This window comes from Xiphophorus couchianus, chromosome 18 (genome assembly GCF_001444195.1).
Source record: "Xiphophorus couchianus chromosome 18, X_couchianus-1.0, whole genome shotgun sequence".
Classification (NCBI taxonomy): Eukaryota; Metazoa; Chordata; class Actinopteri; order Cyprinodontiformes; family Poeciliidae; genus Xiphophorus; species Xiphophorus couchianus.
The window spans coordinates 219,484-244,756 of record NC_040245.1 but is presented as its reverse complement, the minus strand read 5'-3'; the positions used below and the strand labels follow the sequence as shown (position 1 = coordinate 244,756).

Genomic DNA, 25,273 nt, shown 5'->3' with positions numbered 1-25,273 from the left:
TGGATGTTTCCAGTTTTTAAAAAAAACTTTGTGGATGAGGCTTATAGAAAGGTGAGCTCTATAGTCTGGAAAATACGGTAGATTGTTGCTCGGATTTATGTTGGTGATATTTCTACGGTTGTGGTCTTGAAGTTAAATGCCGAGGCCGGCTTCGAGAACTGTGTTCAAATTTGATGAAAAGTGGTTCAATTTAGTTTTTAAACTAATATTCAGATTATTTCCGTCAAGATAAAAGTTTCTTAGAAAGCAGTGTTTTGTGGTAAAATGTGTTTATTAGTGAGAACATTTAAAAACATGAAGCATAAAAGATCGACTATTTTACATAGAAAAGAAACAATTCTGTCAGAACCACCTTACAATAATCAGATAGAAGCTGAACAATAACCTGCCTGATCCGGTTCTACTGAAATGTATTTCTGCTTCTCATTAAAAGCAAACATGTCTGTTTCTGTTCCTTCCAGGCGCTAGCAGACGCTCTTCATTCAAACCCAAACAGGACGAAGGTTCTGCCTCCGGGAGGCGGGCCTTCATCATGAACACCCAGCTCCCGTCATGGCTGCCTCAAACAGAGCACAAGCGACATTTGAAGACATAATCATAAAGTTTATGTTTTTATCCTAAAGACACTGAAATAAAATGATTTGCTTATGTTTCCATCAGGATGTTAAACCCGAGCGTCCTTTCAGGAATAATCTGATTTAAGCTCCAACATGACCAGGAGTCCTTTCCACCAAGCTGGTTCTGCTACCAATCTGCAAAAACCAGGGGCCTAAATGAGTCAAATAGCCAATATGAGTCGGTACCACTTTGAGTCCAGAACCGGTACTGATCTGAGGTTCTGTTACCAGGAGAAGGACGAGGATTCAGCATGATGAGTCTGAGCTAACCGTGAGAACCAGCTCAGACCAAACATGGCTTCCTGCCGAAGTCTGGAGCACTGGGCTGGTTCAGAACTGGATCAGAACTGGATCAGAACCAGGACAGGTGGGCAACAGAAGATCAGAAAACCGGCATGATTCTGGTTGGTGTCACATAAATATCGATAAAACCGGTAATCGGATCAGATCTGCTGAGCTTTCAGTCAAACTTCTGATTATTTGAAAACTGAAAGGTTTTAATTAGCAGCTGATGTTCCTTTCAGAAGCGCCTGGTTATTAAAATAAATAGAAAACTACAAATAAATATCAGTTCAGCACCTTAAAATGCAGAAGCGGTTCTAATAACAGCTAATATTTACAGACGAAAGGAACTCGTACACAAGACTTCAGCCTCTTTGTGGCAGTAACAACATACTGCAGCCAGTCCTTTAGGTTATGGCCTTTGACTAGGCCTTCTGACACGTTACAGTCAAGATCAAAGCAGCTTATTTTGATCAAAGGACTTAAATGCTCTAATTAGTCACTAACTGAATCAATCCACAAGTTTTCTGTTCAGTCTAACCATTAATTCGACTGGACTTGTGGTTAGAAGGAGGAACTGCATCCTGTTAAATCTGGCTGTGGATCAGACGGAGCTGGTCTTAGGATAAGTGTTTATTCGGTTTGTTTTCTCTTCCAGATCTGATCTCTCCCATAAACATTACAGCTAAAACAGTTTGTATTTTCCCAGATAAACAACTCGATAACCTGAGAAACAACTAAAATGATCCGCGGATCATTTTATCAACAGCGGATCAACAGTTACACCTTTCGGTGTAACTGTCCACAAACAGATTCCATGAATGAAATACCATTTCTGTTCACAAATCACATTAATTTCCAAACAAAGCTGAAAAGTGTATTGGTTGGGTTAGTTGTGAACTCAAATTTTCTCCATAGTTGCCTTTCTAGGCAACTTTCTCTTCTCTGTGGATCTTCATGTGTGTATTTAAGGTGGATTTGCGGTTAAAGTGCCGTCCACAAATGTCACAACCAAATGGTTTTTCTCCAGTGTGGATCCTAACGTGTCTGTCTAAACTGGTCTTCAGGTTGAATCTATACCCGCAGACTTTGCAGCAGAAGGGTTTCTCCCCTGTATGGATGATCATATGTTTCTTCACACTGGGCTTCGCTGTGAACCTTTGCCCACAGAGATGGCAGCCAAATGGCTTCACTCCCGAATGCACTCTCATGTGTTTGTTTGCAGCTGATTTGACCATGAATCTCTTCCCACAGAAATCACAGGCATATGGTTTCTCCCCGGTGTGAATTCTCAGGTGGAAGGTCAGGTCGGTTTTGTTGGTGAACCTCTTGCTGCACTGAACGCAGCCAAAGGGTTTCTCTCCTGTATGGACCTTCATGTGTCTGGTTAAATGTGACTTGCGGCTGAATCGTTGTCCACAGACGTCGCAGTTGAGCGGCTTCTCTCCGGTGTGGATTCTCTGGTGGGTGTTTAGATGCGACTTGGATCTGAAGTCTTGTCCACACACGTCACAGCTGTAGGGTTTCTCCCCTGTGTGAATCCGAATGTGTGCTTTCAGATTCGCCTTGTAGAAAAATTTCTGCCCACAGAGATCACAAACAAACGGTTTTTCTCCGCTGTGGATTCGCAGGTGTGAATTCAAGCAACTTTTACTGGTGAACCTTTTAGTGCACTGGTTGCAGCCAAACTGCTTTTCTCTGATTGGTTCCTCTCCAGAGTGGGCTTTCATGTGTCGGTTCGCTGCCGACTTGTCCTTGAATCTTTGCTCGCACATGTCGCAGCCAAATGGTTTCTCGTCAGAATGAACTCTCTGGTGTGAGTTGAGGCGGCACTTACTAGCAAACTTTCTGCCGCATTTCTCACACTGGAAGGGTTTCTCCCCAGAGTGGATGGTCATGTGTCTGTTCAGGTGAGACTTTCGACCAAATCTTTGCTTGCAGACGTCGCAGCCAAACGGTTTCTCCCCTGTGTGGATTATTGTGTGAAGGTTTAAGTGACTTTTTCTCTTGAAACTTTTCCCACAGATGTCACAACTAAAACATTTCTCCTCCTTCCCGTCAGGTCTTTGTTGTGAATGACTTGCCATGTGACTCTGAAGGGAGCGCTTGGAGGCGAACCGTTTACTGCACTCGGCGCAGCTCCAAGCTCTGCTGGGAATTCTCCCCTTCACCTTGCGAAAGCCGCTCTCCTCACAGTCGTCTTCACTCCCTTCGGTTTCAGCCTCGGAGTCTGACAAGGGCTTGAGTTGAGTGTCAGAATGGTTCTCATCATCACCCTCCTCTTCCTCGCTGACCTCAGTGTCTGAAGAGCTGGAAGTGTCTCCATGTGTGTTGGGATCTGAGATCCTTCTGGATCTTCCTCCTTCTCCATCCTCTTCATCGCTTTCTGACTTCATCTGGTTCACTGAGCTGATGCTAGGGAGAGTGCCCAGTAAGACCGGAGGCTTCTCCTCCTCTTCCTCATCTTCGTCCTCACTCTTCACTCTTCTTCTGGTGCTCTCCATCTCCTCATTCAAGTCCAGCTGCTCCCCCGCCACACTGTCCCAGAGCTCCTCCTGCTCCTCCTTGATCCGGATGGGTTCTGGGTCCCAGTCAGAGCGGGGCTCCTCCGGGGAATCTTCTCTGACGGTGGCAGTGGGACGAACGTCTGCAGGGAACCACAAGATGGACGTTACAAGCATCTGCTCAAGTCGATGTTGAAAACATACAGAAATAGAACAGGAGCCACTAGAAATGAACCCAACATGTTCATTCTAATCAATTAGTCTCCTCAGCTTCACTCACACCGAGCCTGGTTCTGATTCTGTTAGAACGTCCTGGAGTTGTTTCTTTCCACTGTTGCCCTGTGCATCCCTTGGAAGAATCCATCCATTTTCTAACACCTTGTCCCTACTGGGGTCAGGAGGAGCTGCTGCCTGTCCAGCGAGAGGCGGGGTCACCTGGACAGGTTGCCAGCCTGTCGCAGGGCAACACAGAGACAGACAGGACAAACAACCAGGCACGCACACACACACACACACACACACCCCCCTAGAATTTAGAGAGACCAATTATCCTGACAGTCATGTTTTTGGACTGTGGGAGGAAGCCGGAGAACCGGAGGGAACCCACCATGCACAGGGAGATAATGCTAACTCCGTGCAGAAAGACCTGGACCAGGAATCGAACCCAGGACCTTCTTGCTGGAAGGCCACCGTGCCACTGTGCAGCCCCCCTAGGAAGAATAACTCCTCTAATAACTGAACCAGAATCTGAACCTTCTGAAGCTAAAACTGTCAGAAACTGACATGTTATACATATACAAGAAAATACATTTCTGCTAACATTGCATGTTAGAGTAATGACATGAAACAAGAAAAACTGAAATATTAAAGCTTTTTCATAATTCCAACTTGAGACAACGTGATTTTTTGATCGCTTTGAAATAGGAGCAATAAAATGTTTTCTTGTTGCCTGAGAATTAGCAGCATCAACAAAAGGATTAACATGCTGGACTTGAACAGTTTCAATCCTGAAGCTCCTTGTGGATGTAATTGGCATCAATTACAATAACTGTCAGCGCAATGTTTACATTTATATTCTCTAATTGATTCAACGTCTGATTAGCAGCAAAAACGAAAGTTTGTTGCATAATGGGATATAAATTTATATCCTACCGCGTCAAAGGTCTTAGCTTCAGAAATCAGGGCAGAATAACTGGTGCAGTCACAGCTAACCTGCGACTTATTTTAATTTATATTTACATTTAAAACTCTTGTTCTTATTTTATGTCCTGTTGTGTTTCTCTAATAAAACTTTGGGAAACAACATCGAGCCAGTTCAGTACAGTTCAGTGTGTTAATAATAATGAATAGAAGGAGAAAGCATGTTCTGTATTTCCCGCTCTCATTACTTCCGAGTTCATTGAAAGGTCACGCGGATAACGACGTTAACGTCAAAAGTCAGTCTGACTTTTACCGTAATAACCGTGTGAGCGGAGCTAATTTTAGCATCGAGCTAACCTCCGCTGTTTTGACTGAAGCAGCTTCCGGCCTGCAGCTCCCATCCCGGATGAAGAAGGTAAATCTCCAAACCTGATGTGTGCAGCCGATGTTCGGGGCTGAAAGCAGCATCCAGTATTTCGTGTCTCTGCTCCTCTGCTGCATCCAGTCGCTGTCTGACCTGCTGCCTCCACATCTCTGCTAGCTTTTCTCTCTCCAAACTTTCCTTTAACAGTTACTGAGCAGTTCCAGCTGAGCCTCAAACCGTTTCTCTTCTTTCCAGAGTTCACCAACTGCTGCTGTTTCTGTCTTACAGCTTTATTAACTCTCCCGCTGCTGCTCCGTGGACAGAAACCCGAGAAAACACGGAGGACGGCGCTCCAACTGCCGCCATTGTACCGGAGAGAAGCACGAATCTGCGCACTGGGGTCAGAGGCTGGAGCCGCCAATCACGGAGTAGAACACCAGGAAGTCCCGCCCACATTAAGTTTCGCCACACGTTTCGTTGCCGCCATGTTCCGAGTGGCATTTTCTTCACAATAGAAGCTGAATTTGTAGCACATTTCTTTGCAAGCTGTTTATTCTGTGATGCATTTGAAATGCAGAGCTCTTCTTTTTCACAAAGTATATTTTTAAATACATCGAATAATTAAATTAACTTTAATGTGATGAAATAAGTACCCAGTACTACAATGTACCCAGTAAAAGTTAAACATTTCTAGACCTCCATTGACACAAAAGGTGTATTTTAAATTTCATTTAGACTAATTAATTTTTTTTCCAGCTAGTTGAGCATTTTAAAAATAGAACTTTAACTGCATCGTTTAAATTAAATCTAAATGCTTCAACTATTACAGTGAAAGTTGCACAATAAAATAAAACTGAGAAAGTATATATTTAATAATTAAATCATGTCTCCAAATTGATATGAAATATTTTGGTTTCCTATTGAAGGATCAATAATTATCCATTCAGCAAGTTCCTTGTTCTTTTTAATGTAACTCATCCAACGTGTGAAACCTACCGTGAGGACAGTAAAGGTGTGGCCAGAGGGCTCAGACGCTGTGCTCCAGGACCGGTTCAGGAAAACAGATTGGACTATTTTCCACCATACAGACTTGGATCAGTACGCCTCATCTGTACTGAACCATATTTCCACCACCATAGAACGTGTCACCACCTGCAAACGCATTACCATGTACCCCAACCAGAAACCCTGGGTGAACCGAGACGTTCGTCTCCTGCTGAAGGCCTGCAACATCGCCTTCAGGTCAGGGGATGCACAGACTTACAGTACAGCCAGGGTTGAGCTGAAGAAGGGAATCAAGAAGGCCAAACACCACTACAAAAGGAAGGTGGAGGATCATTTTTCTAACGCCAACCCCCGACGTATGTGGCAAGGCCTTCAGATTCCCACAGACTACAAGAACCCCAATACAACCCCCGCTTCTACTGATGTCTCCTTCCTCAACGAACTTAACAACTTCTATGCTCGTTTTGAGAGAGGGAGTACCACAACTGCAACCAAAGCAGCTACCACCCCAGGCCAACAGCCACTGACTTTCCTCCCCACTGACGTAGGAGCGGCTCTGAGCAGGATTAAATCCCACAAGGCTGCGGGTCCTGATGGCATATCTGGACGTGTCCTCAGAACGTGCTCTGGGGAGCTGGCAGGAGTGCTGACGGACATCTTCAACCTGTCCCTGGCCCGCGCTGTGGTACCGACCTGCTTCAAGTCTACCTCCATCGTCCCAATCCTCAAGAATCCCAACCCAACCAGACTCAATGACTACCGCCCGGTAGCCCTTACCCCCATCATTACCAAGTGCTTGGAGCGGCTGGTCCTAGCACACCTCAGATCCTGTCTCCCCCCCACACTAGACCCCCACCAATTTTCATACAGGCAGAACAGGAGCACAGAGGATGCAGTCTCTATAGCGCTGCACTCTGTCCTTTCTCACCTGGACAGTAAGAACACTTACGCCAGACTGCTGTTCTTAGATTTTAGTTCAGCATTCAACACTGTCATCCCATCACAACTCATTACTGAACTCACAGACCTCGGCATCAGTCCACTCATGTGTAACTGGTTGCTCGACTTCCTGACCAGTCGACCTCAACATGTCCGGCTGGACAACCACTTCTCATCCACCATCATCATAAACACCGGAGTACCACAAGGCTGTGTGATGAGTCCCTTCCTCTACTCCCTCTTCACCTACGACTGCAGACCTGTCCACGGCTCTAACGCCACCATCAAGTTCGCAGACGACACCATGGTGATCGGCCTCATCAGAGATAATGACGAGGCCGCTTACAGGGAGGAGGTAGACCGTCTGGCTGAGTGGTGCGACAAAAACAACCTGCAGCTGAACACCGAGAAGACCAAGGAGTTTATCGTGGACTTCAGGAGGAACGCTGACCCACATCCACCCATCCACATTAAGGGGACAGTGGTGGAGCGTGTGGACACCTTTAAGTTCCTGGGAGTCCACATCTCCGAGGACCTGACTTGGACGACCAGCTGCTCCAAACTCATTAAGAAGGCGCATCAGCGCCTCTTCTTCATGAGGACCCTGAGGAAGAACCACCTGTCCTCAGAGATCCTCACGAACTTCTACCGCTGCACCATTGAGAGCATCCTCACCAACTGTATTACAGCTTGGTACGGGAACTGCTCTGTCTCCGACCGGCAGGCGCTGCAGAGGGTGGTGAAAACTGCCCAGTATATCGCCGGGCACCGCTCCCTGCCATCAAGGACATCTACAGGAAGCGGTGTCTGAAAAGGGCCGGGAAAATCACAAAGGACTCCACTCACCCAGCACACACACTCTTTTCCCTCCTGCCCTCTGGGAGGCGCTACAGAAGCCTACGGACCAGAACCACCAGGCACCGGAACAGCTTCTTTCCCACAGCTGTCAGGCTTTTGAACGCCTCCTGACATAAAACATAAACTATAAGGACTGTACTCCCCTATCCTCTCATACAACAATAACACATGGACTATCCTCACACACACACACATCACGGACTGTTTTCTTCACACACACATACAACCTGTAAATTCTATCTGCCATTATTTATCTATAATCCGTTCCCTAACATTCTTGTATATTCTGTATAATCTGTGCATATAGCTCCCATATTTATATATATACACAATATCTATATCTCTTGCTATAACCCCTTATAGTCCATACATACATAGTCTTGTACATCTGTAAATAAATATTTATATCTCGTAGAGCACTTCTGGATAGATGCAAACTACATCTCGTTGCTTGTACTTGTGACAGTGCAATGACAATAAAGTTGAATTCTATTCTATTCTATATTATATAAAAACATTTTAGCAAAAGCTGCTGTTTGAATTGCTGGATTTTTTCTTTTAATAGGGCTGATCTAAATGTACTGATAAAACAAAAATAGTGAAAAATGCACAATGTTCAACAGATTAGAAATTAAAGCAATGTGGGTGTGCCGTGGTGGTGGAGGGGTTAGCGCGACCCACATTCAGGCAAACGTAGCGACGCAGCCGTCGCGGGTTCGACTCCTGGACCCGACGACGTTTGCCGCATGTCTTCCCCCCTTTCCTGTCAGCCTACTTTGAAAAAAGGGACACTAGAGCCCACAAACAGACCCCTTGTGGGGCGATAAAAAAAAAAAGAAATTAAAGCAATTTGTCTCCAGTAATTAAAGAAACTTCAAATCTCCAAGAACGTTCAGTTGTTCTCCCCCATCATCTTTTCTGATTGTCCAGTTCAGAGGACAGGGAAGGCGGACGCAGTCCACCTGGAGTCTCTTCTTGGTCGTAACAGAAACTATCCCACATCTGTGCAGGAAGTTGAGTCTTCCTTGAGTGTCATGCCGCAGCAGCATCAGAGGAAACACTGAATGTTTTGCTCCAAACACACACAAAAAAATCAACAAATTTCAGGACTTTGAATTTGATTGAACGTGATGATTTATTTATTTTTTCAAAGTTGTGTGCGTTGACGTATTTACGACAATCAGCTGAAACATTAGGACCACAAACAGCTGCAGGCCGGCTAACATCTTCCTCACACTGTCTGGAGGGCAGACGGGTTCTCACACACTTGAAGGTTCTGGCAGAATGAAAGCCGAGTTCTGTTGGACCACCTTGATTTGAAATAAAAACTTAAAGGACTTTGGACCTCTGAGCAGCAGTCTGGTTCTGGTTCTCCTCAGCCCATGTTCTGGACCCGTCTGAGCGCCGTGGGTCTAGATGTTCTGATTCGGTCTGTTACTATGTTAGCGCTAGCTACTGGTGTTGGCTCCAGCTAATGGTTTTAGCTCCAACTAATGGCTTTAGCTCCAGCTAATACTGTTAGCTCCAGCTAATGGCACTAGCACCAGCTACTGGAGTTAGCTCCAGCTAATGCTATTAGCACCAGCTAATGGTTTTAGCTCCAGCTAATTTTTTTAGCTCATGGGTCTAATTCATGAGACTCATTGAAGAGAACCAATGATGTTTTGTCCTTCAGAAAACAAGCCCACAGATCACCATTGGCTCCTTGTTTCAGACAGTAGGGGGCGCTGCTGGTTACAATGGGATGTGCTGACCAAAGATAAGCCTGTTTAAAATTCAGCTGAGTCTTTGCTGCTGAGACGACGGCAGATACATCAGCACTTTTCTCAACAATCTGATAAAATCGACTGATTATTGTCTGTTCTGCTCGTGATTAAATGTTTCTGAAACCAAATACATTTTTCATGAAAAAAAAGAAGCTAAAAAAGTTCTGGAGTAAAGACCCATTTAATTTGCAGTGATCTAAGTCAGAACATGTCCGTGTTTTTTCCTCAACCATCGGAGTATCTAAAGATTCTTCCCTGCTGCATGGGTTCTCATGTGCATGTTTAGATTTCCTTTTCGGTTAAATTTTTGTCCACAAACATCACAACTGAACGGTCTGTATCCTGTATGGATTTTGATGTGGCTGTTTAAATTTGACTTTTGGTTAAATCTTAGTCCACAAAAATCACAGGCGTAGGGTTTGTCTCCTGTGTGGATCCTTACATGTGTCATTAAAACTGACTTTTGGTTAAATCTTTGTCCACAAACTTCACAGCTAAAAGGTTTGTCTCCTGTGTGAATAATCATGTGTCTGTTTAAAGCAGATTTGTGGGTAAATCTTTGTCTGCAAACGTCACAACCAAAAGGTTTCTCATCAGCGTGGCTGCCCATGTGTCGGTCTAAATGTGCCTTTCTACTAAATCTTTGTCCGCAGACATCACAAGCAAATGGTTTTTCTCCTGAGTGGATTTTGATGTGTCTGTCTAAATAGGCCTTTTCATGAAATCTTTGTCCACAAATGTCACACCCAAAAGGTTTCTCTCCTGTGTGAATTTTCAGGTGTCTGTTTAAATGGGATTTCCTGTTAAAACTTTGTCCACAAACATCACAGCCAAACGGTTTCTCCCCGCTGTGGATTTTCATATGTCTGCTTAAATGTGTTCTTTGGCTGAACGTTTGTCTGCAGACGTTACAAACAAATGTTTTTTCTTCTGAGTGGATTATGATGTGTTGGTCTAAATAGGACTTTTCATCAAATCTTTGTCCACAAACCTCACAGCCAAACGGTTTCTCCAAAGTGTGAACTTTCACATGAACTTTGAGATGGTTTTTCTTGGTAAAACTTTGACCACATTCAGTACATTTAAAACATTTCAGATCTGTCTGGACTTCCCCCTCCTGGTCCATGTTTGTATTCTCTCTGAAGCCTTTGCAGTCATTCTCATTGCCTTCATCTTCTGACCCAGGGTGGTTCACCTCATCGTCATCATCACTGATCTCTGTCTCTGAAGAGCTGGAAGCGTCTCCATGAGGGTTTCGATCCGGATTTATGGTGCATTCTGCTCCTCCATAGCCCTCTTCTGCTTTCAGGTTCTGCTGAGCTGAGCTGCTGCTTGGCAGTTCTTCATCTTCTGTTTGATGAAGATGAGAGATCAGAGGTTCCTCTTCATCATCTTCACTCTTTATGAGAACAGCAATGACTGGAGACCTGGAGGCATCAGCCTCCTCCTTCACGCTGAGCGGCTCCCCCTGCTGGCTGCTCCAGGGTTCCTCCTCTTCCTCCTTTATGTGGACGGGTTCTGGATGGTTCTGGTCCAGATCAGGACTTGGTTCTTTTTTAACCAGCAGAACATCTGCAGGGAGCATAGAAACATTTATGTACATAATGAACAATGAAACCTGTTAACATAATAAAGACAGTGAAATTTACTAGGCCTGTCACGATAACAAATTTTGCTGAATGATTGTCTCAAAAATTATTGCGATAAACGATAATATTGTTTGAAGACCTTTTTACACTGATTTAATGGAAATGACGTAATAATGATGTGATTTCCTGCCAAAGATAGATACACTTTATTTTCAAAAGAATATTTAAACACTGGAACTGATAAACAAAATAAACAAAACAACCAAAAATAAAAACAAAATGGATTCTCAGTCTCCATTAACAAAAAATGTACTTGATAAAAACTAAACATCATAAAGCCAAAGTGGAAATAAATACTGCATTCAACCAAGAGTGCAGATTATGAAGTCTGTATATTATGTTGCCCTTCAGTAATAATTAGATTTAAATAGAGAAGATGGGCACATCGACTACCTGATGCAATAATTCACACTACATGATTTTTGCTCCTATTTTTCCCCTTATGACAATCTTAAAACGTTGGTCTTTCTAAGATTGTCGCTTACGATTTCATAACCGATCATCCTGTAGTTTGTGGTGTGTTACGGTAGATCATCGTTGCCGCTCTGATCTAAATCAGGGGTTTTCCCCGACTGGGATCTTAACGCAGCCTGTTGAATGTGACAGGTAGCCAATCAGAAAGCCTGGATTCCTTCATTCAGTCATCAACAGAAAGAGAAAAAGGCCGGAAGAGACGATAATGCCGATAATTAAAATGAGGTCGATAGTTTTAATTTATCGTACGATTAATTGATTTATTGTTTATCGCGACAGGCCTAAAACTTATTAATGAAATTATAATTATTACATAATAAAGGATTTTTAACTTTCAGGAACAATAAAACAGTCAACTGGAGCTTCTGAGATAAACAGGTAGATATTGACATGTAGATATGCAATGCGCCTTTTTCTCAAATGTCCTAATCTGCTTTAAAGTACGCAGCACTAAGTTAACAGTCAGCAAACCTCCTAAAGATGATTACTGCATCTTCTTCTTTAAGGAGGCTGCAGTGTCTAACACTATAAAAGAGACATAAGTCAGAGAATGGTTAGTGATTAAATTGCCTCCTTCTATATTTTTCTGAAATTCTAAAAATTAAACATAATTTTATGTTTGGGCGATAAACCAAAAATTAACCAAAACCAAGACTCATGACTTTGACCGACGTTATTTGGCCCTAGTCTGTATTTTCCATGTGTTTAAAAAAAGAATAGTTGTTTTTGTCTCTTTTGGCTGAAAATAGGCAGGCTGCGCTCCTGTCTCTTTAAGACGCTGCGCTGATCATGTGATCAGCCAATCTGAAGCAAGAAGTGAACGAGACGGTGAAATTGAGAAAATGGCGGATGAAGCTGCGGCGGTAGAGCCAGTCAGGGAAACACTATGGCTACAGCCTGGACACCTCCTGTGATGTGAGCTTTATTTTGAAAAGTAAGGATCGGGGGCGTGGCTTATGTTCCGCAGACGGGCGCCATGAGCTGGGCGCCATGAGCTGAGCGCCTGATACGGCAGGTCTCCGGGCTGAAGCTTCAGTTCAGAAATCTGTTCAGTTGTTCAACAGCTCTTAACTAGTACACAAGTTCTTTATTTATTTTCAGATGCTGAGGTCCAACAGAACCAGAACCAACCTTCTGCCACTGTCTGTGTTTATATGGATGTCCTTGAACCCTTTGACTAGGTAACCATGGAAACCAGACTGAAAGCAGCTGCTTAAATCACCTGATGAGAGCCAGGAGTTTATTATTCAGGTCAGATGGATGAAGTGGGTCGGATGTGCAGACAGCAGGAAGAGGAGCTTCATGGGTTCTTTTGTAGGTAAGTGTTGAAATTGAGACATTTCTCTGCATTTGTCATGTTTGGGTACATTGGTACTGGATTTATTGTGGATGTGCAGATTAATCCTCTAATTTTTAAAAAGTTTCTCTGCAAAAAAGTTGGCAGTAATTGCATTACATAGTGAAGCAAATGCATATTTTTAACTATCTTTTTTTAAAATCCTTTGTAATAATTTCTTTATTACCCATTATAATTTTCAGCTTTAATAGTTGCTTATTTTTGAATTTGTTTATTGATGTTTCTCAGTGTTTAACGGCTCTGGACTCCATCTGTTCAGCTGTAAAGTTCTGCTGGTTAAACCTGGACTCATTTAGTCATTTAAACAGTGAATGAAACCCAATTTATTAGTGAAAACACAGAACGTGTTTCTTCAGGAAATAATCTGTCATTGAGTAGCTTCAGCTCTTGACAGAAAATGGCTTGTTGATCAATGGAAGCTAATAATCCTTTTATCAGCCTTTCATGTCGTCAAACTTTAAACAAACATGTTCTCTGACGGATCTTCTTAATGGACCTTACCAGAGGGGCCGCGTTTCATTGGCTGATGCCCATTCTACGTGGCCGTCTCACAAACACCCTTAGCTTCCCGTTAGCTAAGTACAGCATAATGGCAGAACTGATCCAACTTGTACACCTTGTAGCCTGTCTGCTACACAGTCTGACGTTAGCTAAACAGATCAATATGCAATGTGTCTGTATCTGACATACACTAAAGATTTTATTTTAGCAGAAAAGGCTTTGGACTAAACGGTTACTCGTGTTAGCCACGTTAGCACCAAGTACAGCTAGTCAATCAACCATCGCTGTGTTCAGGGAAGCTCTGATTAATAATCGAGAAATAAATATCAAGCCTGGAGACTTGATATCGTAACGGACTGAATGTTATGTTTTTAACGTAATCTTTGCTCGTCTTGCGGGGAGCAGGCGGTTGCCACGGTAACAGGTGTGCTTAAACTACAGAGAGAGAGAGTAAAAAGGTAGGAGTGGTTTTGAGTTGATCACCTGTTCAGGTTATTTTACCTTTGTTTCCCTTTGCTGTGGCTCATTACAGCCGCTGTAGTTTCTAAACGTTGGACTAATTACCTCGTTAGTTTGTGAGTTTACGTCATTCACAACAAACATCAAATAGAACAAATATATTTCATAAAATTTTAACAAACAAATGGCTTCTACCGCGGTAATTATGTGAAATTAAATGAATTATATCCCAACTTCAGAAGATTTGCCTTTACCTTTACAGAGCTCTTTGGTTCCTCCTGTCAGACTGTAGCTTCTCATATTGAGGTCAAAGTTCAGATCTACCATAACTGACTGACACCTGCTGGCCTCAGGTTTGCAACCAGCTTGTGACTGAGAAACCAGTAACCTCCTCCCAGTTGATGACATGAACTTGTTAGTTCCTCTGTCCATTTAGCAGCTGATTTATTGTGAAAATCCGGTAGAAACGATTCACTAATCAGTCATGTTACCTAGAAACAACCAGGCTTTGTTTGTGAGACTTGCGGTCATGTGGGTCGGTTGTGGGCGGAGCTTGGTAAGGTCCATGCAACACAAACTGTCAGAATGAAAATAAACTTTTGCTTCATTGTAAATGTGCGGCGGCCATATTGGATAAACTCCTAGTTCTGCATCCAAAGAGCATCAAGGACCAACAGCTTCACATGTTCTCCTGGAGAACCCAGCAGCTTCCGGCCTGCAGCTCCCATCCCGGATGAAGAAGGTAAATCTCCAAACCTGATGTGTGCAGCCGATGTTCGGGGCTGAAAGCAGCATCCAGTATTTCGTGTCTCTGCTCCTCTGCTGCATCCAGTCGCTGTCTGACCTGCTGCCTCCACATCTCTGCTAGCTTTTCTCTCTCCAAACTTTCCTTTAACAGTTACTGAGCAGTTCCAGCTGAGCCTCAAACCGTTTCTCTTCTTTCCAGAGTTCACCAACTGCTGCTGTTTCTGTCTTACAGCTTTATTAACTCTCCCGCTGCTGCTCCGTGGACAGAAACCCGAGAAAACACGGAGGACGGCGCTCCAACTGCCGCCATTGTACCGGAGAGAAGCACGAGTCTGCGCACTGGGGTCAGAGGCTGGAGCCGCCAATCACGGAGTAGAACACCAGGAAGTCCCGCCCACACAGGGCATCAGCGAGACGCTAACATGTCCGCCATATTGGGAGGGTCATGTAAGCAATTATGGGATTTTTGATTATTTAAAAGGCGTTTATAGTTTATATTTGACGTGCAAATAGATTTTGTCTCTGTTTGAAACTGATTATTCGCCTCAATAATTTGTAGTTGGTAGTAAAACAAAAAACAGTGAATCTTAAATTACCAAGCATAAATTTGTCTTCTTTACTTTTGCTACTCAGTAGTTGTTGTTGTGTCTTGTCTCTATGCTGTAACTGCGAAATAATTTCCCTGCTGGGATGAATAAAGTACTTCTATTCTATTCTATTTAATGAAATTTTAAACCTATTCCAATAAATTCATGTGCCAATATGACTTGCATTTACTGTTCATAGTTTTTTGCTGTAAATTTGGTCTTTCCTATAAAGTCTGATAATTTGGATCAAAAATGCGTATTTAAGTGGAGCAGTATCTCAGCTATTATTGGACTGGATTACTCTATTTCCTGAAGATGAATGTTTTATCACTTTCCAATCAGAGGCAGCTGTTTCAGATCCTCCTGGCTCCGCCCCCTCAGGTGGTCATCACCTAAGAAGAACCTCGCTGCAGCAAACAGGAAGGGCGGAACGGACCGCTCTCAGTCTCAGACCTTATTTGGAAATGGGACCATTGCACTCCGGAAGTAAAGGGGGCGCTATTTGCTATATTATCCGAGGCCTCCATTTTTTATTTTCTTTTGAAATCTGATATCTTCACCTTTAGGAAGGATTTTCACTCTCAGCATGAATTTGAACTTCTCTTTTATTTACTTCAGCGCAGCTCACAGTTTTTAACACATTCTGTAGCTTTCTGTGTACTTCTACATCTACATGACATTTAAACAATATCTTTTTACATTATAAATAATATCTATATATCTCCATCAGTCATAGGAGGAACTAATGAAATAAGGAGGCATGAAAAACAACATGATCAACTAGAATAAAAATACCATTTGCAACGTATACATAAGAAATTTAATTGAGCAAAAGTCAATAACAAACAAATGAATTAGATTCACAGTAGAAGAACACAACAGGTTTGTTTTTACAGTGCCATGTAAATTATTCTGAGACTTTTTGTTGGTAGATTCTTATATATAGGAAAAAATAAAATGAATCTAATTAGTCTATCAACGTGGAAATTTTCTTTCGACTCTAAAACGATAAATCATATTCATAGAATCGCCTTAACAATTTGTTAATAGAGCAAAACACTTAGCAAGCAATAGGTAAATGTTATCATTTAGTTTGGTTAAGAATAATTATTCACTGTCAATAAACGATTTCTAATAGATGTTCTTAGTCACCAGAGGAAAACAGTAACACCTTCATGAGCTCAGAGGCTCAAACTGACAGAAAACAAGATGGATGCTATGTACTAAAATATTTCTGCCATCTTTCATGTTCTTTCAGCAAACAGTTGAGAGAGTCGCTTTTGGTTTTACTATTTACCTGCTGTTTTACCTGCCATAGAAAGTTTTTGTAAAAGATTGTCTGTTAATCTGCAGCTCATGTGACCAAAACAGGCGAGGAGATGATAAGTTAAGACTTGAGTTAAAATGTTGTTTTAACTTGAGTTGAGTTAAAACTCTAGTTAGAACGTTAGGTTTTAACATTTTAACTCAACAACCTCTAACTAACTAGAGGTTGTTGAGTAGACAACTAGAGGTAACCCCAAGATCACTGGGTCTTAAAAGACGGAGTCTCTGAGAATAGTTCTTAAAAATATAACCAGTATTTTCAGCAAAGTTGAGCTGACTGTCCAGAAAGGACACAAGGAATTTAAAATTAGCCACAGTTTCAAAAGGTTGGTCATCAAGTGAAACTGGAATCACTTTCAGGTTTTGTTTATGTCATTTAATTAGCTCTACTTACTAAAGGAATGAAAAGGTATGTTCTTTTGTAAAGGAGTTTATTTTTAAACTTCCAGTAATGCCATAATTACTAATAAAGACTTTGTGGTATTCTGATTTAGCAATGTAATTATATTAGCTGTGTTACCACCTCCACGCCACTAGAGGCAGTATCAGGCCCAAAAAGATGCGACTAAGAAGCCAATATAGAAGTTCACAGAAAGCTACAGAATGTGTTAAAAACTGTGAGCTGCGTTGAAGTAAATAAAAGAGAGAAGTTCAAATTCATGCTGAGAGTGAAAATCCTTCCTAAAGGTGAAGATATATCACAGATTTCTTTAAAAATAAAAATGGGAGACTGTGGATAATATAGGAAATAGCGCCCCCTTCACTTCTGGAGTGCAATGGTCCCATTTCCAAATAAGGTCTGAGACTGACAGTGGTCCGTCCCGCTCTTCCTGTTTGCTGCAGGGAGGTGAACTTGCATCAGCTGAGCAGCAGGTGTTCAGTGGAGCGCAGCTCCCCTCGCCCCTCCTGATGAACCCAGGAGAAAGAGTGGCCATTTTGGAGGACAGATTCTGAAGAATCTCATCTTTCATTTATTATTCATGATAAATGTGTATATTTTCACATTCCTACCAAAGTTTGCTGTTAATTTTTGCTGTAAATTTATAAACTGGAAACTCAAGGTTTCAAGGTTTTGTTGAAATTATGAATATTTTATTTTCAATCATATTTTTAGTCTGTTTCTGTAGCAAATGAGCGTAAAAAAACATTTCAGTAGGGGTAGGCGAGTACAAGCTTTGGCTTCAGCCTGTTCCTTTTTAAATTAAATTTCCTTTTTTGGTAAATTATGAGTTTGTTCATTGTTATGTTTTTGTTTCCTGTGTTTAATGTTGACAACTTAAAATAAAGTGAGTTGACTGAAAAATCAAAATAATTGGGAGTTTTTCTCCATTTGTCCTGCTGCCAACGTGAGGACAACCTGAGCAGGATGTCAATAAATAAAGAGCCGGAACCGACCAGATCAGAACCAACGGCACCGACTGGGTCAGAACCTGGTTCCGGCCCTGCAGCAGGTCAGCGTGTCCTGCATTCCGGTTCTGGTCAGATGGGCAGTAGGAGGGTCAGAACCATGAGGCTGGATGTTGCTGCTGAGACCCGGTAGGGGGATTCTGCTGGTGGTTCTGATCCGGTCCGGGCGGTCCGCTGCTGGTTTTGTCCCTCAGCATTCGCAGCGCAGTCTCAGAGAAGTCTCTGAGGACGTCCACGGCGTCCCTCTGCAGCTGCAGCGACTCCTGGACGAACTCCTGCTGGTTCTCCACCAGCAGCTGGACGGACCGGGTCAGAACCTCCAGGGAGCGCGACACCGAGCCCAGCAGCAGGCGGCCCGCGCGCTGCTGCTGGAGGCTCTGGGAGGACAGCCGGGATGGGGACGGCCGGGACGGGAGCGATGGGGCGGGCGGCGGGCCGCCGGCCGCTGCCGACGAAGAGGAGGAGGAGGAGGGAGCGGCGCCCCCTGGAGGGAGGCTGCAGGACTTCTGGTTCTGGTTCTGGTGAGTCCTGGAGTACGTGAAGACGGGTCTGATCCTCTGCTTGACGTCCTGGGAGGACGGACCTGGAGGAGAGAGGGGGGAACTGAGGATCAGAACCTTCAGCCGGGCTTGAGGTCCGGAACCTTCAGCCGGGCCTGAGGTCTGGAACCTTCAGAACCTTCAGCTGGGCCTGAGGTCTGGAACCTTCAGAACCTTCAGCCGGGCCTGAGGTCCGGAACCTTCAGAACACAATTGCAGTGGAATGTTCACAGAACCAACACAAAATTGAGCCAATTTCGCACCGATTTTCTACATTTTTGAGATGGGTGGATATTTACGTGACGCCGATCTCATCCTCTGATCGTTTCTACTTTAGCAAAGATCTATAAATCATCTCTGTCCTCTTCTGCTCTGCAGTGAGAGGACAGACTGACTGACAGACCGACCCACCAGGTCAGGTCTGCAAGCCTGTAGTCATCAGTAGTGACCTCACTGTGACCAACAGAGACTTTCTTCCTATATTTAATGACATTTCAATCAAACAAATTTCACTGGCTAAATTGAAATCGGCAGGTCAAACCTTTTATAGATTGATAATCTGTGAGAATCTGCAGTCGGTTCACTGACCATGTAAGATGACGGCTCATGTAAAACTTTATCTCACTTACTTGAAGGTCTAACTGTGACTTTAACTAGACCAAAACCTCACATGTCAAAAACAGGAAGCACTATTTTTAGTGCTTATTCTAAATCCATAAGACTCAGGATATTTGTTCTTTTTAAGAATATCAGCAAAATGCAACGACATTCTAATTTCACAAGCTGATGTTTTATTCTCAGAATATTAGTTTGCTACTAATCGTCAAACTAGGACAACTTGATAACAAGGTTCAAGGTGTCATATTTCACAGGTCATTGGACAGTTTAATAAACAAATGTCCATGTGCAGCGAGGCAACCGACACACACACACACACACACACACACACACACACACACACACACACACACACACACACACACACACACACACACACACAGTGTCAGATCATGGTCACCATTAGAGCAGCAGTTTAAATGAGCCGATTAACCAGCGCTGAGTTCAGATCATCTAACAATCTAAAAAACATCCAGCCTGGAAACAGGAAACTGTTGAGGACTGAATGTGTTGCCCTTTGTGTGGGAAACGTTTGCGGGTTTTATGGTGATGGACCCTCATGCATATATCTGTTGGTTTGTTGCCATGGCAACGAGTCTGCGTGTAGCTAGCCGACAGGGAAAGTGAGGGAGGAGGGGATACGAGTGGTTTGAGTTGTTCTTTGACGGTTTTTCTGAGTTATTTTCCCTTTGCTGCGGCGCACTGCTCTAAATTAGAAGGTTTCATTTAGTTACCGGAACCGTTCTACCGGAACCGTTCTACCAGAACCGTTCTACCGGCTCCGGACGGCAAGGAGAAGAATGGTCTTTTTGCCTTTGCAAAATTTCTGGATGTAAACAATAACATGAAACGTGTCTAAATGGTACCAGCTAATAATGAATGATAAACTTGTTCTAACATGTTTCCTACATTTGCAGTGGAATCTTAACTATTGACTTTGTTCACACTGCAGCTGGTGTGATTTTACTTACTTTAGCTGCTGCGATGTTCAGAGCAGCTCAGCTCTGAGCTTTAGAGTCAGCAGGTCCGCTGCCTGTCTGCAGCTCCCGACGCGGGAAAACTTATATTTTCCCCTGGCGAAGAGCTAAATGACTGGCTAGTCTCAACACGTTAGGCGGGTCCAACACTACGCAGCTTGGAGTCCATCAGTGACAGCTCAGGTCCTGCCAGAACCGTAGTTATCATTTTTATACAGATTTTAGTAAAACAAACTTAAAACAATAAATGAGCATCAAAGGAAAATTAAAAATATTTTGAACGGATGGTGAAAAATTTACTACCTTTAGTTACTTTTTACTGGCCTTAATTTGAGCTCATTTAATTTGACTACATTTTTCTGCCGCGCAGAAACCCTGTTCCACCTGCATGTAGCAAAGCCTGCTAACCGTCTGGCTCTCATCCAGTTGGTTGCTGTCTTCACTTTGTTGGCTTTCAAAGTTTCTGCCATTTTGCTTTGTTACGGTACTGGTGAGGCATTATGGGTAAAAGGCGCATTAAAAGGATTGATTTAAAGCGTTAATGAATTCATGTCGGGCCATTCAAATGAAAATCGATTCAAATCGATTACTGGATGTTTGAAACCCGGCCTTGGTCCAGACCCAACGGAACCAGCAGAAGACTGAATCCTTCATCATCATCATCATCGCCGTCTTACCTTCATCATCGGCCTGCTCGAACTCGGAGGAGGAGTGGATCAGCTCGTCTGCGAAACAACAACATCAGGTCAGCGGAGGAAGTAACTCCACCCAGGAGCTGCACAGGTCAAAGGTCAGGGAGCCAGCTAGCAGCTCTGCAGACCCCACACATGCTGGACTTGAGCTGCTTACACCTTTACCTTCAGGGCCGTTCTCACTGTGTGTGTGGCCCCGCCCCCAGGTGCATCAGTTATGGTAATTATTAGGGATGTGTTCATGGTACAATAAATTGATTGGAACATTAAAGACACAAATGTTGTAGAAATTAATCTCTGCCTACTTTTACCGCCATTTTTAAAGCGTAGGGCTTTAATCTGCTCACCGGGTTCGTTCTCCGGCGAGGACAGAGGCGACATGTCGAAGGACAGGCCGTCGCCATGGGAACCGGAGTTCTCATTCAGGTTCAGGTAGGAATACGGTGCCGGCGGCTGCATCAGCGGACCCGTCTGGAGCGACTTGGAAAAGTCCTCGGCAGGACTCCAGTCCTGGTCGCTGCCGCCATCTGGGGACCCGAACACGACAGCAGCTGGTAAAAGACCGGGCCGGCAGGCACGGCCATGTTGGTTCTGCGGCAGCCCAGAGCGAACAAACCACAAACGGGACGGCAGGTCGCCAAAAATGATCTGACACAAATCTTAGCTGAGACCAGATCTACTCAGGCTGACGATCTGGAGGACAGAGGGCAAGCAGAAGGAGACAGCTGACCTCTAGAAGGACTCATCATCAGGATGCGATGCACCATCCGCTCCACCGGGCCCAGACGCTTCTTCCTCAGGTTGGAGCCGTTGGGGCCCCGCAGGGCCAGCAGCCGCCGCTTCCCGTCGCATTTCAGGTCCGCCCACTTCTTCATGATCTGCCGCGTCTGAGAGGAACGAAGAGGGAGCGATAAGACAAAGGCGGGCTGTGTTTGGCCCAGAGGGACGGAGGAGGACGGATGAAGAAAGGGAGACAAAGGGGGATGAGGAGGACAGAGGGACCGACCTCTCGGTGGTTCTCTCCCAGCCCGTTGATCCGATCCGTGATCTCGGTCCACTTCTGCTTCTTGGCGTCCACCGACACGCCGCGGTTAAACTTCTCTGGAAGAAAAACACTCAGGATGAGGATGATGATGATCATGAACTGCACAAATAAAGCCTTGATCCAATGGGCTAGAATGGCCTAGTCAAAGCCCAGAGCTGAATCTCTCGCTCCAGTCTGACTGTTTCAGTTTCAGCCAGGCCCAGAAATATTCATACCCCCAGCAGATTCTGGCTGTGTTTTGATGTGCCGCCATGTTTCCTCTGAGCCAGTCGGGTCGGTGGGCGGAGCTCCAGATCAGCCTAAACTCTCCATCCAGTTTACGTAAAAATCAGCAATAACTGTGACTTTATTGGAAAAATGATCAAAACATTGTGTTGAAGTGATGCTCACTCCCACCTACAGGTGGCGGTATTTCTCTCCTGATATCCTGATGGATCAAATCTGTTCTCCACGAGGGAATCTCGAAAATACCAGAAATATTTCTAAAGCAGCTCCACAAATTACAGAAATGATTGTTAAATACTGGAGGAACTGACTAAAAATACTTATAAATACTTTAATGAACTAGATAAAGATCCATTTATTATTTGTGACTAGCTTTGCATGAAAGTCATTTAAATTCAGGGCGTGAATAATTTGGGGTTAAAGGTTTTGCAGCAGAAGCTCAGACTCAGAAGCAGATCTTTATTTGTAGAAAATGGTCAAATGTTTAATTTTTGTTCTGCTTCATGTTTATTTATGTCATAAAAACCTACTAAGGTTTGAGATGAAAAGCATCATGTTTAGTCCATGAGGCCCTCTGAGCAGTACGGTGGCCCTGCTGGTCCACGTCCAGCAGCTCCGATTGGAGCTCTGGGGGATTTTTCAGGGATTCAAACAAAAATTGTGTTTTTGTTATGAATCATTTTTACTAAATGGAAATCTGAATGACTCAGGAAGCTAAGATATTCAGGAGGAGACAGAAACGTTACTAACAGCATCACTGCACAGGTTCTGATGCGGTTGCCATGGAGACGGCGAGACAGACCACTCACTGAGCAGGATGTGTCTGTTCTTCTTCACCTCATCCAGCAGCAGTTTCACCTCCGTGTAGGAGAACCGGGGTTTGGACCGGAACGCTTCCTTCACTCCTCCATGGACGCCGTCTTCCTCGTCTTCGCCCCACGCCGCGTCGCCGCTGGGCGCCGCCATCTTCTGATCCTCTGGGAAATCCATCAGAACCGGGCCCAGACCTGCAGGGAGGACAGGAGGGACATCACTGAGCTGCTCCAGATCCGTCGCTGCTCCCAACAGACTCATGAAGTTTTCCATACAGCCCAGTTAAGTTTTCCATTAACCGGGCTGCACAGTGGAACAGTGGGTAGCACTGTTGCCTTGCAGCAAGAAGGTCCTGGGTTCGATTCCCGTCCCAGAGTCTTTCTGTATGGAGTTTGAATGTTCTCCCTGGGCAGGTTGGGTTCTCTCCCTTCTCCGGCTTCCTCCCACAGTCCAGAAACATGACTGTCAGGTTAACTGGTCTCTCTAAATTCCCCCTAGGTGTGAGTGTGTGTGTGTGTGTGTGTGTGTGTGCGTGTGTGCGTGCGTGTGTGCATGGTTGTTTGTCCTGTCTGTCTCTGTGTTGCCCTGCAACAGACTGGCGACCTGTCCAGGTGACCCCGTTTCTCACACCAGCACCTCCTGACCCACCAGGGACAAGGGTGGAAGAAAATGGATGGATGTTCATTAACTGGAAGCAGAAAACAGAAATAACGACTGGAAAACATCAGTCTGTGTGTAACTAACCCACATAGTGTTTTCACTTAGTGATAAAGTTGCTGAAATAAATAGACTTTTTATTAATATTCTCATTTATTGAATGGGTTTCTGTAGATTTTCTTATGCTGCATATTTGACTTCACTGTAAGGTCTTTGTATTTTATTGTAATGCTAATCTGCATGAAGACAACAAGCAAACATTAAGCAGAAGTCCCCTTCAAATCTGTAAGTTACCGTAGGTGAGTCTGAACAATGATAACTGGTTTAAATCACAAAACTCATCCTTATAATTTTTAAAAAGTTGCAATGCAGCAGAAAACCTGCTGCTTCAGTTTCCTGAGGTGCTGCAGTTCATTATCATCCAAAAGAAAACATACAAAGATATTTTCATCTGCTTGCTTTTATGTTTGGAAGCAGAGCGAATAAATATATATTGATATGGAAGTAGCTGAAAACTCCACCAGGGGGCAGCATAACGGGGGCAGCTGGTCCTATAAAAGCTTAACGGCTTTCCGTGATATAGATGTACGTGATATAGATGTACGGTGTGTTTCTTTAAGAATGACTTCGCTTGTAGCGTTTTACACTTGCCTGGATGAACAAAGTTTGATTTTCTGCAGAATTGAACGGAACTTTTTAGCTGAATTAAGGACTATTAGAAGTATTTTTAGGGGATTCAGATTTATCCAAACTTCAGAAAAAGGTAAACATTTTGTTATATTTCTTCACTCTTTTTCATGTTTATTTGTAAATCATTCAATGAATGAATATGACTTGTTTTGAAAAAAAAAGTAGAAAGCAAAACCAAAATATCTTGTTGAAAGCTTGATTTCAAAATGTTCATTGTAATATGTCAATATTAGTAATATTTACATTTGGCCATTGGTTAGGCTAACCCTAACCCTAGACATTGTGAATGTAAATGTAATAAATAACGTCAGTTATAAATAACTAATAAATAACTTCAGCTTGTTGTTATTGTCTTAATTTTCGCATAATTTGAATAATTAAAGGTATTTAAATCTACTCAGGTTATATTGAAATATGAATTATTGCTGAAAGTGTTGCTATTCTGCCAGACGGTCGTGTTAAATGCGGAAGAAACAGTTTGCGTATTTGTTAACGTGCTAATTTATCTGATTTAAAACGACCGTTGCGCCGGTCACGTGTCCGCTGTGAGCCAATCAGCAGCGGTGCTGCGGGTCTTTGTTCAGCCGCTCCTCCCTGATGATCGAGTCGGGCTGCGGCAGTCAGACTCTCCGCTAATCTGCGCCGGTTTAAAGCGTTTTTCGGGCGGAGAACAACTCGTGATGGTCTCGGTGTGGACCCGGTCTTTATCTGGAATGTTCCGGCCGGTCTGGGCTCTGTTTTCCGGCGTCGCTCGGAGGGTTAATCGCGGCTCTCGGTGTCAGACATGGAGGACAAAACGCTGCTGGTTTTTCCTTCTGCTTTCGCATTTTCACCATTCCTGTCGCGGAAGCTGAACTTCAGCTGTTTGTTTCGGGTAAATAACGACGCCACGCAGCGCTGATGTGAAGCAGAATGAGTCGAAAAATAATTACCAGTAAAATAAAAATGGCGCTGTTCTCCTCCTCCTCCTTCTTTCTCTGCGGTTCTCCCGAAACTTCGTTGCGCAGACTCCGCACTCGGTTTTTTCCTTTCCTT

General features: G+C 43.8%; 3 protein-coding genes and 1 long non-coding RNA gene across 6 annotated transcripts; 1 reads left to right on the top strand and 3 right to left on the bottom strand.

Annotated features, from left to right (window-relative positions):
- Positions 1-252: 252 nt before the first annotated feature.
- Positions 253-6,367, bottom strand: LOC114161817 (gastrula zinc finger protein XlCGF57.1-like). 2 transcript variants are annotated; one of them, XM_028045397.1, is made up of 2 exons: positions 4,973-6,367; positions 253-3,546 (listed from the first exon to the last, which is right to left on the bottom strand). In XM_028045397.1, exons 1-2 carry the CDS (start codon positions 5,073-5,075, stop codon positions 1,826-1,828), a joined length of 1,824 nt encoding a protein of 607 aa, XP_027901198.1. In that variant the 5' UTR covers positions 5,076-6,367; the 3' UTR covers positions 253-1,825. The 2 variants fall into 2 exon arrangements, with proteins under 2 accessions (XP_027901198.1, XP_027901199.1); XM_028045398.1 differs by lacking the exon at positions 4,973-6,367 and adding an exon at positions 3,686-3,846.
- A 2,452-nt stretch (positions 6,368-8,819) lies between these two features.
- Positions 8,820-15,305, bottom strand: LOC114161818 (zinc finger protein OZF-like). Of its 2 annotated transcripts, none has more exons than XM_028045401.1 (2): positions 14,672-15,305; positions 8,820-11,047 (listed from the first exon to the last, which is right to left on the bottom strand). In XM_028045401.1, the coding sequence occupies exons 1-2, from the start codon at positions 14,772-14,774 to the stop codon at positions 9,717-9,719; spliced, it is 1,434 nt and encodes a 477-aa protein (XP_027901202.1). In that variant the 5' UTR covers positions 14,775-15,305; the 3' UTR covers positions 8,820-9,716. The 2 variants fall into 2 exon arrangements, with proteins under 2 accessions (XP_027901202.1, XP_027901201.1); XM_028045400.1 differs by having other exon boundaries at positions 8,820-11,058; positions 14,671-14,805.
- Positions 15,306-16,633: 1,328 nt separating this feature from the next.
- Positions 16,634-17,171, top strand: LOC114161820 (uncharacterized). Its single transcript, XR_003599086.1, has 2 exons — positions 16,634-16,740; positions 16,774-17,171. It is a non-coding gene; the product is annotated as an uncharacterized LOC114161820 (long non-coding RNA).
- Positions 17,172-17,637: 466 nt separating this feature from the next.
- On the bottom strand, positions 17,638-25,271 carry LOC114161690 (uncharacterized). Its single transcript, XM_028045180.1, has 7 exons — positions 25,171-25,271; positions 22,888-23,085; positions 21,815-21,909; positions 21,539-21,695; positions 21,156-21,335; positions 20,794-20,841; positions 17,638-18,565 (listed from the first exon to the last, which is right to left on the bottom strand). Exons 2-7 carry the CDS (start codon positions 23,066-23,068, stop codon positions 18,075-18,077), a joined length of 1,152 nt encoding a protein of 383 aa, XP_027900981.1. The 5' UTR covers positions 23,069-23,085; positions 25,171-25,271; the 3' UTR covers positions 17,638-18,074.
- Positions 25,272-25,273: the final 2 nt, after the last annotated feature.

Coding starts and splice junctions, on each gene's coding strand:
- LOC114161818 (XM_028045400.1), bottom strand. CDS start 14,774: ATGTGGAGGCAGCAGGTCAGACAGCGACTGGATGCAGCAGAGGAGCAG. Junction 11,059..14,670: donor CATCGGCTGCACACATCAGG/TTTGGAGATTTA, acceptor AAATGTTTCTAT/GCTCCCTGCAGATGTTCTGC.
- LOC114161690 (XM_028045180.1), bottom strand. CDS start 23,068: ATGGATTTCCCAGAGGATCAGAAGATGGCGGCGCCCAGCGGCGACGCG. Junction 21,696..21,814: donor TGGGAGAGAACCACCGAGAG/GTCGGTCCCTCT, acceptor CGTTCCTCTCAG/ACGCGGCAGATCATGAAGAA. Junction 21,336..21,538: donor GATGATGAGTCCTTCTAGAG/GTCAGCTGTCTC, acceptor TCGGGTCCCCAG/ATGGCGGCAGCGACCAGGAC.
- LOC114161817 (XM_028045397.1), bottom strand. CDS start 5,075: ATGTGGAGGCAGCAGGTCAGACAGCGACTGGATGCAGCAGAGGAGCAG. Junction 3,547..4,972: donor ACATCGGCTGCACACATCAG/GTTTGGAGATTT, acceptor GGTTCCCTGCAG/ACGTTCGTCCCACTGCCACC.